This window comes from Trachurus japonicus, chromosome 18 (genome assembly GCF_045865225.1).
Source record: "Trachurus japonicus isolate A0001 chromosome 18, Traja_1.0".
Lineage (NCBI taxonomy): Eukaryota > Metazoa > Chordata > Actinopteri > Carangiformes > Carangidae > Trachurus > Trachurus japonicus.
This window is the reverse complement of record NC_140924.1, coordinates 27431889-27449778: the sequence shown is the minus strand read 5'-3', so window position 1 is coordinate 27449778 and position 17890 is coordinate 27431889. Positions and strand designations below refer to the sequence as shown.

At 41.5% G+C, this 17890-nt stretch overlaps 1 protein-coding gene across 1 annotated transcript in view; it reads right to left on the bottom strand.

Annotated features, from left to right (window-relative positions):
* Positions 1 to 15735, bottom strand: part of dnah2 (dynein, axonemal, heavy chain 2) — an 84960-nt gene extending 69225 nt beyond the window's left edge. The window contains exons 1-22 of the mRNA XM_085806196.1: positions 15671 to 15735; positions 14775 to 14844; positions 14486 to 14650; positions 13976 to 14210; positions 13223 to 13333; positions 11228 to 11466; positions 10806 to 10997; positions 7998 to 8155; positions 7553 to 7640; positions 7258 to 7463; positions 6981 to 7110; positions 6679 to 6861; positions 6158 to 6372; positions 5912 to 6058; positions 5331 to 5487; positions 4942 to 5051; positions 4641 to 4770; positions 4074 to 4262; positions 2441 to 2585; positions 2015 to 2207; positions 1572 to 1772; positions 987 to 1143 (exon numbers count right to left, since the gene is read on the bottom strand). Of these exons, the coding sequence (XP_085662322.1) occupies positions 987 to 1143; positions 1572 to 1772; positions 2015 to 2207; positions 2441 to 2585; positions 4074 to 4262; positions 4641 to 4770; positions 4942 to 5051; positions 5331 to 5487; positions 5912 to 6058; positions 6158 to 6372; positions 6679 to 6861; positions 6981 to 7110; positions 7258 to 7463; positions 7553 to 7640; positions 7998 to 8155; positions 10806 to 10997; positions 11228 to 11466; positions 13223 to 13333; positions 13976 to 14210; positions 14486 to 14650; positions 14775 to 14807 (3384 nt within the window). The 5' untranslated portion in view covers positions 14808 to 14844; positions 15671 to 15735. The remainder of the gene's footprint in view (positions 1 to 986; positions 1144 to 1571; positions 1773 to 2014; positions 2208 to 2440; positions 2586 to 4073; positions 4263 to 4640; positions 4771 to 4941; positions 5052 to 5330; positions 5488 to 5911; positions 6059 to 6157; positions 6373 to 6678; positions 6862 to 6980; positions 7111 to 7257; positions 7464 to 7552; positions 7641 to 7997; positions 8156 to 10805; positions 10998 to 11227; positions 11467 to 13222; positions 13334 to 13975; positions 14211 to 14485; positions 14651 to 14774; positions 14845 to 15670) is intronic.
* Between the last annotated feature and the right edge of the window lie 2155 nt (positions 15736 to 17890).

The following is a 17890-nucleotide window of genomic DNA, read 5'->3' as shown; positions in this document are numbered from 1 at the left end:
AATCAGATTTGGACAAATTCACAAACACAGGCACACTGTCATGGTATTTTCCTTCCTATCATGTGCAGCATTTGTGTATATATTAGGGGTGCAACAAATAACTGATTTGAATCGGAAAATCTGTTTTGATTTAAAAGATGCGAGTGCATCGGTACACGGACTAATGAATTGGTCTCAATGTAGCTTACAGTATGTGTCAGTTATGCATTGTAGTCCCTGTGAAGGAAGATCAGAGGACAAACGTACACAGACATAGATGTGCATCATCTGAATCAACGGCCCTGCTAAGAAGAAAAAAAACACTGCGGTCTCAAGCCGGTTCACCTGCAGCTCCACAGAGGAGCTGTCAGAGGAGCTCTGCTGTTCCTGTTCCTCTCTCCTCATTCTGGTGTTTGGGTGCACTTTGTGTAAAAACAGTTCAATATTTGAATATCAAGCTGCTAACGCTGCTCAGCTGTAGCACTGTGTGTGTGTTTTATAAAGGCCAAAAAACAAACAACAACAACAACAAAAAACTGAAGATGATGAACATCTGCGCAAAAAGAAAAAGAGTGCAGCAATGGAGCAGCTGTTTGTTTGCTCTTTTCTTTCTCTTGTGCCAACAAAACTTGAATTTTTTCAGCCAGAAGGGCTTCGGACGGAGGGCTCTTACATGTTGTTACATGTTACACTAATAAACATGACAAAAGTTACGAATACACTTCTCTAGTCTTTGATAAATCTTTTTGAAGGAAATGCCACATTTACAGTACTGACATGTCAATTCATATTGTAAAATGATTGTCTACTTTCAACAAGGAACTACCATTGCATTATACCCCCTCAAATTGAGCTGTGCCATATCGTTCCGAATCAAATCGTTCCATTTTAAAATGTATCTTTCCTGAATCGTATCTTACCCCATGTAACGAGATACGTATCGGATCGTCTTGTATTGGAGAGATGCACACCCCTAGTATATATACATTAATGAGCGAGGTACTTACATCCTGTTCTACCGAAACCTCATATTTGTCCAGGATTGCAAACTGGTCATTGATGAGAGGAATCTGGGCTTCTGTTTTGGCCAAATCTCCTTGGAGAGTCTCCAAGACCTTAAGGCTCTCACCAAGCTCGACCAGTGTCAGGGGGGGTTGTTTCAGCCTAAACACACACACAACCAGAGTTACACTACTGTACCTTTAGAACAATACATCTCAAATATTTACAGGAAAAACACCATGTTTTCCTATCTTTCCTTTCCCAACACTCCACCTTCATATTTCTCTCTGACTGAGTAGATTCAGGATAAGTAACATCAATCATCTATGTTTTTCATCTGAATACACTTTATCTGTTTAGAATCAAGTAGGTTTCCTTGTCTCCATTCTCTGAACACATACAACCTACCACTTTAGCATATTCAAGAAGAAGATCTAAATAAAGTGTTAAATAAGTAAAGGCCCTGAAATAGAACATACAGACAGTACTAGGCTCAGGGCCAACCAGGGCTGTGTTTTATGATTTCTCATTTTCTGTCACCTCTACTGTCCTTAACAAATAAAATAGAATCCTTGGACTTGACTCCCCACCTGTCGGCACTGTTATGCAGAAAAGCATGAAGTTCTTTGAGGCGGGTGCTGGCAATGCGGCTGAGCAGCTGAGTTAACTTTGTTTGCCACTCACTGCAGTGCTGCACCAAGGAGGACTTCAGTGGCGAACAGTCCAGCGTGATAAACCCAATGCTCAAAACCGTCTCCTCCTGCTGAACACTGTTGGCCTTTTCTGTATATCTGAGGGTGAAGGTGACACAGAAAATGACACAGTACAAAGACTGCATGCTTCACTATGGTAAATGGTAATGTATGTCTTATGACAAAAGAAATTCACTTGGGAAATATAAATGAATAGAAAACCCCAGTTAGAATATACTGTAGATCTATGTGAATATGTATTTTTAACAGAACCAGAAGAAATTCCCTAAACAGGTCAAGTGAATAAGGATTTTTGCACATTTGTCTGTATTGCACATTACCTGTGTATATCTGCATCAAAAGAGGTGACTGGTGGGTTTAGCCTCTGATAGCGTTGTATAAAGGAGTCCTTGTTAATCTCCCAGATGTCTCTGTATTTGTCCCAAGTCTTCAGATAGGCCTGCAGGTGGCTGGCATTGGCTGTCATCCCCATGGCAACTGCAGCCTGAATCTTCCTTATCTTCTCATCTTGCTCTGGGGGACCAACAAGGACCAGGGTGTCAGTGGTGTACAAGCACAGACAGATAAACATGGTCAAATATACATTAATATACAAAGGCTTCATTATCACAGTCTCTATTTGCATGTGTGGATTTAGACCAGCCCAAGGTAAAAACAGGTTACAGTAGGTGTACACACTGGTATCCATTTTTGGAAAATGTAGTAAAACTACAATTAATGAACATATTTGTTTAAATAGTTGTAACCTATGGTGATGTGTAGGGGATTCCCCTCTGGCTGCTTGCAGGAGAGAAGTTCCGGCAGTCGTTTGAATTCTGAGATGGTGTTGATGAGCTGAGGCATGATGTTCACTATCTGAGCAAGCTGTCCGGGAGATGGGGAGAACTCAACCTGTGAACACAGACACAGAGACTGCTGTCAAGACAATTTACATACCATAGTCATACCATAACCACACAGCTTCTCTACTGTTATAAACCATGCCCCTGAAACTAAAAGAATTTCACTAGAGCTGTTAAAAAGAACCATGGTTGAGAATATTTCATGGCGTGCATGTGTGTTTGTAAGTGGGATGTCTTGGTCACAGGTTGTAATTTGTCCTATTCATTGGCTGCTGAAAAGAATGACTGATGGATGCTGACCCTCATCCATCCTTTCTCTGGTGTCAGCAACTAAAGCCTCTCCTTTACATCTTGTGCCCTGTAAGCAATGTGTAGAGCAGTAAGATAATTACTTGTCCTGTCCATTATAATATAGCCTGGTGGTCCTAACCAGTCTCTTGTACTTCATTTCATTTGTGCAGAGAAACTGTCCACTTTCAAATGAGAAACATTTACTTCCTGGTAGGTGGATTCTCTGTTGAAGTTTAAAACTATTGGATCGGCCTTTACCAAAATGGCTAACGTTTGGTCGTGACGTAATAAAGCTGCTGCATACTGTGAACTATGACCATCCCCCATCGCAATGAGCAAAGCAAAGTGTGTGCAAGATGTCCATCAATGACAGCTGCAGGTTTTGCTCAACAAAGTTAAAGCAGAAGTAAGCGGAATGTTTGTGTTAAGTCTTAAATAGTTATATCTCCCGACAGAAATCACTTATATAGAGTGTTTGGTCCGAAACACGGGTCTGTCAGTCACTCTGCTCTGCTGTAAGCCGAGGAGAAAACTTTCCTTGTATCCTACAACCTTTATCCAATGAGGAGAGAGAACGGTATAAAGGGGCGGTCCTCTCTGTGTGTGCGCGCCAAGGGGGCAGTTGCATAGACTGAGGGCGATGCGCGTGCATGTGGTGACGTAGGGACGCGGGCGGGGACTGCTAACTCCATCCGCTGACAGGAAGTTAGCCAAAACGACCGGATCGCTTACTTCTGCTTTTAGTTACCACAACAGAATGAATGGCTTCGCAAACATTCATCTCCACCGCCGTTAATACTGGCTCTGTTGGCTGATTGGCCTGTAGATTCTCTATAGGAGAAAAGCCCTGAAAGCATTTCAATCCCAGGCAGGGTACTGAGGGTAAATAAAAAATTAAACAGAAGTGCGTAGGTGGGTGGAGCCAGGCTAATAATAATATACCATTTCTCCAGATACACCAATAACACTATAATATGCATTTGACAGAGAAACAGGGCATGAGAGAGGAGATTAAACCTTTGTGTTGACTGCAATCTACAGTACTTCACGTCTTCAGCAGAACCCTGCATAAACTAGCAGTACATTGACAGGATGGATAGACCATGTGTCTGAGTAAAAACAAGACTAGCTTTATCTTTCCTACATCAACTAGTTCATGTGATATGATGGTGCTTTGAAAATCAGGGTGTATCATGACATATCCAGACACACTTCATTGTATATTGATGGACTGCCACTACAGTACCTTTGGTGTTGTTTGGGAGTTTGTTTGGCGTAGTGCTACCAGGATTTTGAACAAGGGATTGGGTGATGTCTTGCTGTCTCCGTTGATGGCCCTGGATAGTTTCTTCATGGAGTCTTTGATGTTCCTTCGAAGTGCTACCTCCACCATGTGGTCCACTTTCTCTGTGTAGGTCACCCAGTGCTCCTGGACCTTAAAAACCATGGTAAAAATGTACATACATGACATTAATGAGAGGAAAGATGCAAAAGGCTGAGTAAATCTGGTTCTTAATAAGACCAAAGAGATGCTACCAAACATATAAAGATGCAGATTTAAAAATGTATGAAAGCTGATGGTCCTTGATTCAGTTCTTTTTTTCTACATACATGTTTTTTTTTTCTGCTACCTTCTTTAATGCCCCAGATTAACATTAAATTCTCCAAATTTCTTGTTTTATATGTTAATTGGAAAATTAGTGTTTAAAAAATAATAACTCTCCAAATTTCTTAATGTCTAAAATGATAATCTTCAGGAAATATCTGCAAAAATGCAACTAATATTGAATGAAGAAAACAGAAAAACACAGACCTCAGGCCCATCGTTAGAGAAGATGTCATGGATGCTCTTCATTATATCAACAATTTTACAATGTGCTGATTGTAGTATTTGGAGATGGCTCTGCTGGTGAGCTGTTTGGTCATTCGCAAACTCCAGATTTCTAAGAATAACAGGGATAATAACGGATGAGCACATTAATAGGAAGAGTACAGAGAAGTTATGTTCTCTTAGAAATCAAATGAAAAATCACTTTACTGTTGTTTGATCTGCAGACTTACATAAAATTTTTGTATTTACACAAAAAAACACAAGAAATTACAACAGCTTTTACCTGTACACAGTCTTTCCATCAAGTCTAACCAGCAATGTGTCACTGATTTCGTGACAAAGGTTGGAGATGGAGAGATTAGATGCTTTGTAATCATCAACTATCAGCTGGACCTGGATGAGAGAGAAGAGAGAAGAGAGAAGAGAGAAGAGAGGAGAGGAGAGGAGAGGAGAGGAGAGGAGAGGAGAGGAGAGGAGAGGAGCTGCTTAGGGATTGCAGACCAATTTGTTTTCTTACTGCTTCTACTGTAGATCAGGTAAGGCTGTGTGTAATGGTCCTGTTCTCTGGAACATACTGCCTGAACAAAATCTGTGCTCCATGCAAAAACTTGTGCTCCTGTAACATATGCACCCACTTTTCTATTCTATACTGTTACAATAACATAAAACAACCTTGTCGACATGCTGGAGACTGTCACGGACAAACATGTTACAGATTCCCTTAGATGACCACAGGAGCTTGCTCAGCCCCGGCTGAATCTTCCTGTCCATTGAAAGAATTTGCTCCCGAAACAGACCCAACTCATCCGGAGACAGCATTCCAATGATCCTAAAACAGACACACACACCAAGAGTACAAACATGAAAAGAACATGAAGCCAGAAAAGCATTAAATAAATATTACTGTGATTTGTTTACTAATTACGTGAAGTTTCAGTGTACACGTTCAAAACACACATTAATGTTTGTAACATGCTTTTCATTAGGTTACACAGCTACAAAGGGCTTTGTAGGCAAGTCTGTACAGTACATTGTCCTAAATGAGTGTATGACTCTTTATATCCAGATTATACAGAACAGCCCAAAATATTGTACTTGAATATGTTCACTGTGCAGGACAAAAAACACAATCACAACATGACAATAGCAGTCAGTGGACTCCCTACTCACACTCTACAACAAAATCACAACAGCAAAGTGTGCAAATGATATACCCCACTAACCATGATCACTAAAACAGAGGGATATCAAACCTGTTATAGTTCCTGACCAGCAGCAGTACTCTCTCACGCAAGACTCTGAAGTCCTCCTTGCTCTGGTAAACATCGGTGACACTCTGCGGGATCTCAAACTTCATTCGATCCCAGTAGTAGATCTCAGAAAACAGGCTGAACAAGTTCCTGCAGAAAAAAACACAGGCTGCTTAGTTTCTGCTTGAATATATTGTGTAGGAGCATATCTACTGTATGTATCCAGCTGATGGTGAAAGTGTAACCCACTTGTCAAAGTTAATGTCCAGAATGCCAGAACTGTCTTTGCAGCGCACCATGAGTGGCTGCTCCAGTCTCTTGATGTTCTGTCCATCCAGACTCTGGTTCCACTCGCTGAAGTTCTTCCTCACAAACTCATCCATGATCTGGACCATCTGGGTGTAGTTTGTAAACACATGCCTGCGGGTGTCTGACTTAGGCATGAAATGGACTTTCTCAAGCACCTGGAGGGCAACAAAAGAGAACAAAGGAGTAAATAAGTTCATCTTTATTGTCGTGAAACAGGTAAATAGTGTTGCAGCATAGTGCTTGACATTTAAAGGACACAACAGACACTAAGACAACAAACCCAGCAGCACTACTGTACAATGATGACAGGCAGAACAACAAAGCCACATCAAAATGTATTATCTTCTATAATCTGTAAGAAGCTAAACAAGTCAAGTAGACTTAATTTTGCACACTACTAATAGTAACTGCTCTGTGCCAAGTCTAAAAGAAATAATTACTGTGATATCGAATGGATTTACCTCCATGGATCTGTCTAAACGCTGTTTGAGGATCATGATGCAGTGAGTCTGGCCAGCCATCTTGGGCATAAGGTCAGGAACTGAACTTGCCACCTTGTTCAGTTCCTTGTTTACCATTTTGAGCTCCCTGTCCAAGATGAGGCACACTTTGTCTGCCATCTCTTCTATCGTGGCCTTGATGCCCTGGGATTGAGAGGATTGGATGGAAGTAAATAAAAAGATAATTTGTATTAAGGGAAAGAAGGGAGAAGAGAGAGGAGAGCTTGTTTGTGTTTGTGTGTGTGTGTATTTGTGATAGACACCTCTCGTGAAGATATTGGCCTAAGGATGCACAGAAGCCGTGCTCCTTCCTTCACCCTCTTCGCCGTCCTAAACACTGAATTGATCTGGTTCTGCATCATCATTTCCAGATCCTTTATCAATGCATGAAACCTGTGCACAAACACAAGAACGTATCCAAACATTAACACACATGATCACACCAAAAGCACATTAAAACATGATAGCAAATGCAGCTGCACACCACAAAACCTTTAAACTATGCCCAATACGTCAAAATCATCTAGAGCAATAGCCTACTTGTTGTATTCATTGCACCACGCAGCATCTTCAACATCAAGCATGCCGTCGGAAACAGTGCGCAGGTTCTGCAGTCCACGATGGAGGTTGCCCTCTATCTCTAGGAGGGACCGGGTCAGTTCTGGTTCCTGACAACCTCTGATGATTGGCAGGGCCCTCTGCTGACCATCCTCCCAACGGGCAAACTGTTGCTGGCAGTCACATATCTGAGAAAAGACAAGGGGAAAAAAAATATCTCCGATAGAAAACAATACATACTGTATCAATACATAGAAAACGATGTGGGAAAATTCACCTCTAGCAAGTCTCTGAACCTCTGAATGTAAGCATCTACCACCACAAAAAATGTGCTGTGGTCCAGGATCCAGTTTGTTTTGGAAATCCTGAAAATAGGAGGACAGAGTCAGAAACACAAATGAGATGATTATTACACTGACAGTGAAGTACTTAGACAAGGCATCTCTGATCTGCCTCTGTGAAACACTAATTAGTTATATACAATTTCCCAACCTTATTAACCAAAGCTATTGTTTATCCCTGCTCAACTGATTATCACAATTAAAATGAATTTTTCCAAACTTTATAATTGTGCCTCGACTAAATAAATTCACACAAAGCAGTGAATTACAATATTTAAAATCAAATATATTTGCTTTTAATAACTTAACTCAATTCAATCACTTTAAACTCCCCTGACAACACAGTGCATTGGGTCTGTAAATAAGTGGGAATTCCCTTACTTGCGGTGAGTCCTTGATTCTTTCAGGTATATTTCCTTCCAGTTCAGGCAGCACTGGATACAATCACTGAGGGTCTGTTTGCTAGATGACACATAGCCCTCGAAGATCATGTCTTGAGAGATGCTTTGGCAGCACAGACGGACAATCTCATTACTCATCTGCAACAACAGGAAACAAGGAAACAAAATAAGGATTGAAAGACCAAATGACAGGAAGAAAACATCTACATCTACTCTATATTTCTGTGACAAAAAGTCATTTCATCAACACAAAACCCCATAATAACATTCTAAATTTTGACGTTGAGCCTGCTGGGTTGATTTGCTTCCTCATATTGGGCCTCATTCGCCAATATCTTATTTTCTTAAATTCTTTCTCAAGAAAAATAAATAAATTTGTTAAGAAAACTCTATGTCAGATTCATGAAGGTGTTCTTAGACCACAGAAATGCCTGCAGCTGTGTTCTTAAATTGATGAATCCCATCACCTCGTAAGTTGAGAGCAGGTGCAAGGTGATCCTAATTAACATAGGATTAGCATAGGTAAACGTTCCATCAAAGCCCCTAAAAGGGCATGAGACTGCAGGTACGAGTGCACCCAGAAACCACAGACAGAGCAGAGAAGGTGTGCTGAGAAAAAAAGGTAAAATGCCCAAATGAAAATCTGCAACCTAAAAAGAACTTTAGTAATGCTGAACTGGAGGTAATGGTGCAGGAAGTGAAACAAAACACCAGCTGTTATATTTAGTAGCATCAGCAGCGGTGGATGCAAAGTAACAGAAAAAAAGATGCTCTCAGTCGTTCACTGAATGCTGTATCTGGAGAAGAGCGCTCTACTGATGAAGGAAAGAAGAAATAGTTTGATCTCAGTTTGAGGTATAAAAAGTATTGCCAAACAAAGAAGAGAGATGCACTGGAGGGGACAGGCTGGTCCAGACTGATCTGGGTCATTATCAGAGAGACTGCACTCTCAGGTGTGTCATCGTCAATGCCTTTGTATCAGTGCGTAGATTTGGAGGACAAGGGGATTTAAAGTAACAGCATACATGTACATGTACACTGAAACTTCACACAATTAGTAAACAAAACAGTAATATTTATTTAATGCTTTTTTGGCTTTATGTTCTATTCGTGTTTGTACTCTTTGTGTGTGTGTGTGTGTGTGTGTGTGTGTGTGTGTGTGTGTGTGTCTCTTGGAGGACAACGACATGCTAACAGACGAAGGGGAACAAGCTAGCAAAACGAGCCGGAAAACTGAGGGAATTTAGCAGCTTAAGGGAAACCAAGAGGATATAAGAGAGTAGAAGAGGCTGAGGAAAGGATCATGGGCGCTCAAACTGGAATACAAGCTAATGAGGAAGCAGTAACGGATTGGATGGATTCCAAGCTGAAGGACCTGGAGGGATGGCCCAGAAGAGAAAATATTAGAATACACTGTGTCAAAGAGGGATCAGGAGATGACGCACAATCAATGGTTGCTTTTGTGCAACCATTGTTCAGCTTCATCAGGCAACTGAAGTTAAACTGAACTACAAGTCAAGAGAGCGCATCGTGCTCTGGTGCCAAAGCCACCACCAAACGTGGCACCACGATCCATCGTTGCCAAAATGGCCATTTACAGAACATAGGAAGAAATATTAAAACTAACCTGGCAGAAACGTGGGTTTGTGTATATGGGGACATTTCAATCAAGATGACTTTATATCACTTAACAGAGTTATATCTACAAGATTTGACCTCAACCAGTGTTTTTTACCGATTGAAAAATTAGTTAAGGGCTATTACAATCCATAATCCCATTTTTTTTCCTTGCCAAAAATGTATTCCATCTCCTGGTATTGCACAGAGAGGGATTTTCTGCCCAAAATGACTTTACATCACTCAGCAGAGTTATATTAACAAGATTTGACCTTAACCAGTGCTTTTTACCACTTGAAAAATAAGTAAAGGGCCACAATGCATAAATTGTAGTATTACACCTAATTATTTACTTTTAGACCTACAAAAAGGACATTCATACTGATACTCTATGACTAATAATTGAAATGGGTGCACAATGTACTAAAGAAAAAAAAAGAATGGTTTGTGAATGAGGGCAATTCTTTTCGCTGTCAGGAAATATGTTTTCACCAGGCCAACTGATAACATCCATGACCTTAAAACCCCAGAGTGAAACATCTAATGTTATGATGTCCTATGGTCTTGGTAAAACAATTAGACAGGGTTTAAGTGAACGAGGCCAAGACTATCAACAGTTATCACCCACTAAGCTAGACTGCAGTGTTAATATCAAAAGGCATTGGCATGCAAGTGCGTAAGAGAGAGGGAAGAGGAAATTATAAGAATGTAGGCAGAGAGAAAGAAAACCAAAAGTATTACTACGTACATTGCTTTAGAAAATGGTAGTCCGGGAGATTAAAGCTTAAATACTTTTCTCTGGTCCTGTGGAACAGTGAAGCTGATTCAAACAGCTAGTGATCAAAAAGATGAAAAAAGTTGGGATAGGTTTCAATGGTCATGATACCTTATCAGAACAATACAAAAACCTCACCCAGATGGAGAGTTGAGCTACAATTCAAGGGTTGTTCTCAGAGTGAAAGACTACCTGTTTATGTTAGTCCACAGACTTCTCTGTGAAGAGAACTTGAAGCAGCATATCTATTGATTTTCTTCAAATATGTATTAGGAATATTGTACTGTATGTACTTATGTCCCGTAAATTCAAATAGTGCATGTCATGACTGTAGAAGTAAGAGAGAGAGCAGCAGACAGTAGGTCAATAAAAGAGCGCTTGTGTGAGTGCAGGTACCTTGCGGAAGAGGCCACTAATCCTCTCACTTGAGTTGTAGAATTTGGAGTTGACCCAGATGAAGCGTATGAGCCTGATGATGTGACGCAATTTAGGAGCAGCTTGGCTTGGTTTGAGTTTAGAAAACTCTTCACATGGCTCCCTCAGTAAAGACAGGAAGGAGAGGTTTGACTGAGCCTGCAGAGAGCATTCCTGTGGAATACATACAAACAAAATATAATTAATTATTATTTATCATTATTATTAGTAGTAGTAGTAGGAGGAGAAGGTAAAAAAAAAAAAGCTGGCGGGTCACACAGACACAGTACTCCTGAAATGAGTAGCACTACAGTCCAGTTGTTGCCTGAAAGGACAACATCTGTGCAACGATACACTTTCATTAAGAGATGATTTTAGACTTGAGATTTGCAGACTTCCTGTACCTGGATTTGCTCAGACAGTTTGCAGAAGCGTGGCACATACAGTGACTTGCAGAACTCCAGGATGCTGTAGATGTGTCTGACTGCTGGCTTTTGCAGCTGCTGGCTGACGTCCAACAGCTTTTGAGAGCGACTCTTCCAGAAGGCTATCTCCTGCAGCGGACCACAGTTGTCCCCGGCCTTCGACACGTCTTGGGCATTCAGTAGCTCCTTGATTTGTTCTGTCCAGTGGATGAGGACCGCTACAAGAGTAAGAAAAAAGTGAGTGGACACATGGATATATAAGGGGAGATATTTTGTGTTTTTGATGAATACTGTACAGCACTAGTCCAAAGGGGAAGTTTCAGAAGGTTGCAGTATAAAGAATGACAAAGGGTCAGAACGAGATAAACACAGAGGAAATGTGGGAACAAAGAGCAGCGGACAGTACAAAAGAGAAAAACTGCAAAATGTCAGTAAACAAATACTTAGAAAGGTAAATAATCGATAACATAATATGTAGGCTACAAGTCTATATTTATGAAAAAAGGCTGTACAGGAGATATAATGTGCTGATGGAGTATGTTTATGCTTACTGCACATTATTACACAGGGTGAGTGGGGTGTGCAGTGTTTGTTGTACTGTCTGACAGCAGCAGGAAGGAAAGACCTACAATATACTGTGTTCTGAGAGAGGCCTGTGTTTGGGTGGGAGACGATTTCCAACAGGGATCATAGCGTAGCCAGTGTAACCACCATCAGGTGAACACCCCAGTGCTTGTAAGTCCATGATCTCAATGTCTGTTCCTGGGATATTCACTGGCCCCGGGTCATTTCTCTCTACTCTCTGAACTTTTGCAGGTGGCAGCTGGTGGAGTTCTAGGAGAAGTCTGCTATGAATACAAACAGAGCCAGGTTGGTGTGGTGGTCCACAATCCATGTGGTGAGGCAGTGGTCCACTCCAGTGCACTTCAAATTGTCCCACAGAAGGATGGGTTTGATGGCGCTGAAACTCTCAAAGTTTTCATAACCTTTCTGTGTGAGGGAGGGATGGATGTAGGAGACAGATGACCGTGTCACCTACCCCAGATCCTCGCTGATTGGTGAACTCAGCAGGACCCGAAAACAGACAAGCACCAGGGTCTTCTTTCAGAGGGATGTCAGTGCCATGTTGGGATCCTTGGTACACAGGATGTTTTCCACAGCTGCGGCGTTCTGCCCTGCCTCAGGCTGGAGCAGAGTGACTGTGTGCTGAGGGTTGTGGATGAGGTAAAGGGCAGTAGACGGGGCAGGTAGTAGATATAGTGCTGCAGCAAAGAGGACAGTGCAGAAGGATGACTAATCAAATCTAAGTAGAAGTGATCGAAGTCATTTGCTCACTTCCTATCCCAAGACTGGGACCTGGGTTCCTTGTAGCCTGATGGTTTTTCTGATGTCTTTCCTTCTGTGGACATTGTTCAGCTGCAGCTGGATCATCTTTTACTTGACCTTTCTTCTCAGCTCCCTTTGCAATACATTCAGCCTTGTTTGTTGATCTCAAGTCTGTCATTTCCTGCTTGAGGAGGGGCTTTGATATTCAGAGTAATCTAGGATTATTTTTTCAGTACAATCCTGGTGGGTATGGCAGTTTCCAAACAGTCAGTGTCTTCCCTGTGGTCTTCATAAAGCACTCACTGAACAGTTCAATCAAACTAGTCACATCAAAACAGATGAGGGGTTACAAGACTACTGCCTCATTCAACAAAACCTCTCGTGCCCAAGACAAAAAGCTGATATTGCAGTTTTAGTGTTGTTACTGTTTTTAACTGACACGGGCCACAAAGTTCTTTAAGGCACAGATCTCATAGAGACAGATGCCAAAAAAAAACAAAACACCTACACACACACACACACACACACACACACACACACACACACACACACACACACACACACACACACACACACACACACACACACACACACACACACACACACACACACACACACACACACACACTCAGAGCTTCTCAGGCTTACTCTCCATTCTCTGTATCAGCTTCCTGTCCTTGATGACCTGTTCAGGGCTGCACTGCAGGGCTTCCATTGGGATGTAGAGGACTGTTTTGCCCAACTTCTTAAACACATCATCTGTTCAAAAATAAAAATCATATAAACATTACACTGGGGTTAGGGTTAGGGTTAGCATGCTCTGTGAATTTCTAACGGCCAGTCCTGGGCACATTGCACCAACTGAAGCCAAATATAAAGTATCTCTTGTGCTTTTCACAACTTAATCCCAGTCATCTTGGCAAACGGTGTAACTACAAGAACCTAAAAGTAGCTCTAACACAACTTGAATTATCTTATAAAACTGAAATATCTAATCAATAACCTTAACTTCCGTGTTATGTTCTGAGCCTGGTTAATTGTGTCATAAAAATTAGGATATCTGTAAGGAATATCTTAGTTTGAGTCTTATTGACCTAGGAAAACACGTGTGAACCTGTGAACAGAAACCAGGTAACCAGTTACCCATTCATTCCCCAAGGAAAGCTGAATGTGCTGCATTTTTAAAGTTGTCAGTAGCAGCTGTCACTTCAGCAAAACAAACAGAATATAATAATTCTACTGGTCTATTCAAGGTACATAGTCTAGTATCAGCTGTGAGTGATATATGAAGAGGTATCTGTCATTGGGGGACTTGCTGTCTTTATTTATTAATTTGTTCATTTCAGTTTTTTGAGTGCTAGTGACAGTCAACTGTCTCTGTTTTCCTCTGAGGTACTTTACCTGTGAGGTCGAGGAGGTAGCAGTGCATACTGTTGGTATAGTTGTCCTTGATTCTCCTCTCTTTGGAAGTGCTGAGGGCAACTGCTGGGGCGTGCAAGCAGGTCATTTCATGAAGCAGTGTCAGGGTGGGGTCACCCCGCATAGTGCCATACTGTACGACCGAATCAAATGTCTCTGGTGTGATTATGGATCCTGGCAAACGGTTAAAATAGCACAGCTGCTCAACCATCTGTCCCTGCATTAGATTTTTTGTTGTGGTGGTGGAGAAAAACAGAGGAAGAATACAAAAGGGAGTTAGACAAACCAACAACAACAACAACAACAACAACAAAAACAACAGAAACACAAGGATTCACAGACTGGTGGACTAAATTTCCTATGGGCAACAAACATTGAAAACAACACAACACATTTTATATTCTGTGTCACATGCAAGTATAATAAACCAATTATCAAAAGTACAATTTAAATTGATAAAGAATTGAATGTGGAGAGGTATGCGTGACGTACCGGTAAGGGCATGGAGAACTCCACCTGGAGACTCCCACTGGTATCCTTGTAGACCACCACACATGTGACAGTGGTGTCCACAATAAACTGATCCAAAGTCCTCTGATTCTCCTCTGTCCATGACTCTTCTGTTACAGTAGAAATAGCCACACAGCGAATAAAAATCTTCCAGGGGATGGAGAGATGGAAAAGGAGAATAAGTGGGAGGTGGTTATTTAGTGAAATACTGTGTTTACAACATGCTGATGAAAGTAAAAATGACAATTTTTAACTGATGAACTGGGTTTACCAGGCGAATGGGTTTCAAATATTCCTCTTCCATTTTTCTCAAAACGTCTTCTCAAGGATTCATTCTTTCTCTGTGAAACAAATACAGACACAAACACACTCCTCCTGTTTTACAAGAACTAGAATTCAATTCAATATAGCAGTCACAGTCTTGTGTATATTTTGGTAACAGTCATATTGCTTTGGTTTAGTTAGTTAGCCTAGTAGCTTACTGCTCAACTGGTTCCATAAACAATTTAACAAGTTTTTTTAGGACAACGCCATACACTGTCACTTTTTGCATTTTTCTGTTTCACAAACAGGACAGAGGTTTCAGAAATCAGAGACTCTGTAGGATAATGTAATAATAAGTCTGTGTGTAGTGGTTTTGGATCAGGACCTGGTCCAATATAACGTTAGTCTCTGTACCGAAAAATGCAGTGACATGTCTCTTATTTGTGTTTTCGCAGATTTGATAGAGGTTTCACAAATCATGGAATGTGTGGTTTAAGTCTTTATCCCTTTATCTCTGGGAACGCGCTAAACTTTTACCTTTACCTTAACGATACTGTTTAACACACGTGCATAAACGGTGGACTGGTCTCGGGTAAGTTTCCCTCAACTTCAGCGCTGTAAAACACCAAAGCTTCGCAGCTGAAGCTGAAGTAGCGACATTAAAAGTGTTCATTCTGTTCAGACTCACTAAACCTGAATTAGAGACCAAGAAATTAGCTCACTCAGCGGAGCTCACTCTCTCTCTCTCTCTCTGAATTAGTAGATTCATCGTATTTGGACCTCAGCTCTGCACTGAGTAACATTTATAACATTATAGTGTCATGTGCTGAGTGTTAGAAACTAGTTTCAAACACGTAAAGTTGGAGAACTAACAAAGTTTTCGGAGCTAACGTTTAACTTTACCTCTCAAGCAACGAGCGCAGCCATCCTCCTGGTGTAGTCAAACGTTTGTTACTTGTGCACTGTCTCCATGGAAACGTTTGGTTGCCCGTGGTAACCCCGGAGCCTACGTACGGCTACGCAATATTTTTTTTCGTAGGATGAGTCCGGGAAAGTCCCGCCTTCCCCGCCTCTGATTGGCTGGATGAATTCTCCTTCAATTGACGTCATCTCACAACAGTACTGTAGTAAACTAAAATACACACAACTGAAAAAGAAAATGTGATTAGATGCTATGGCGTAGCGGTTTGCGTTTTCACCTGCGGTGTGGTGAATCCGAGTTCGATCCCCGCTGGTTTCACATTTAAAAAAAATTAGTTTTTAAATTTATATTCCAAGTTTACATTTTGAGTTTGAGAGAAGTGTAATTGTGCCATTGGTTAGGTTTAGGCAATGAGGAAAGGAGTTGGTTAAGTTTAGTAAAAAGACCAGGTAGAGGCTACAGGCCAGATAAGTAGAGAGAGTCCAAATTTACATTTTGAGTTTGAGTGAGAAGTGTAATTGTGCCATTGGTTGGGTTTAGGCAATGAAGAAAGGAGTTGGTTAAGTTTAGTAAAAAGACCAGGTAGAGTGTAGACAGGCCAGATAAGTAGAGAGAGTCCAAGTAGATCTAGGCACTTATCACGCTTTGCCGACAGCCTGCGTTTCACAGCCGTTTCACAGCCGTTTCACAACCAAAACAAACAACCAATCAGGCGAGAGCCCTTCTAGCCAATCAGAGTCGAAAATGGAGCCCATCTAGCCAATCAGAGGCGGGAACGGCGGGAAAGGCGGGACTTTCCCGGACTCATCCTACGAAAAAAAATATCGCGTACGCTACGGCAACGTAAGAGGCGTGAGCTGTTATCGGAATGGTAGATGGAGAGAGAAAGAACGCGACAGAGGTTTGTGTCCATCCCATAGACTGTAAAAGGTCCATCCCTCTTTTTTATACAGTCTATAGTCCATCCTCAACAGGTCTACAGTTCATATCGACGTGCTCTTGTTCTGGCGTGTCGTGTATCTCAGATGCAGGAGTCCGATGGTTCGTGGTGCTTTTCAAACTATCTTTAAATAACTCCCTGGGTTTGGTAAAACATGAGGGTTATGCTGCTGATTCAACCATGTGATTACATATCAGAGCTGATCAACTGATGCGTTTAAACTGGTAGGTAGGCGTATTAAAAATGTGTTGATAGATATGGAGGTTACCTCCACCTTGCAGGACAAGAGGACAGCTCTTGTCCTGTAAACAGCAGCTGTCCTGAGGCGCCACCCAGTGGCTCAATGACTGAAATACCAGAGAAACACAAGTGGGAGAAAATTGAAGTGAGGTGAACTGGTCACTGCGCGTCCATATGCCGATTTTGTGTATTTCAGAAAACCCTCTAAAATCCCTCTCCCAAAAAACATGAAACCCCCATTCAATATCCATAACGCGTTTAGGGGCAATTGGGGAACACGGGGAGAGCTGAGATCACAGCCCAGGCTGACAAAGTGTGGATGTGTTCGCCCATAGGCAAAGACATGATGGATAGACTCATCCCTGGTCCTGCATCTCTGCACAGTCATTTCGCCTTTCTGGACGACGACTGTACAGCTCTTGTCCCTCTCTTGCAGTAGGCATCTAATAAAACAAAAAAAAGTAACCTACAGTTGTCCATAATAAAACTGATCCACTGGATCTGAAATATTAGTAGTCATTGATGCTGACACATTGATGAATGGTCCACAGTCCAGATCACAGCCCATAGTCCTGATCTGTTTCCCTTTCTTCTGGCCTGAGCTCTGCTCATGAAGGGTTCCTCTGTCCTACTGTACCTCCATACTCACTGACAAGTTTATAATGGCATCTGGAATTCCATAAAACTACTATTCAATGGAGAACAACTGGACCAGATGTTTTCCATTTTAAAAGGTGCTAACCAAGAGCCATGAGTCACTTAAAGAATTAAAAGAAATAGTTCTCTGCAGCTGTCTGTTAGTCTTGTCAGGTCACCGTCATTTCCACAGAAACTGAAAACTGGAGCAGGGGCATGCTGGTTAAATTGGGTTGGAGCAAAAATCAAAGCACAAGGCAAACCCATCAAGTAGCTCAGAAACAGATTCATTTGGAGCCCAGGGGTGTCTGAGTCTGCAGTGACTGTGTCAACAGGTCTGCAGAAAAAGTTTTCAGAGGTCTGTTACATAAAAAAAAGTTTGTAG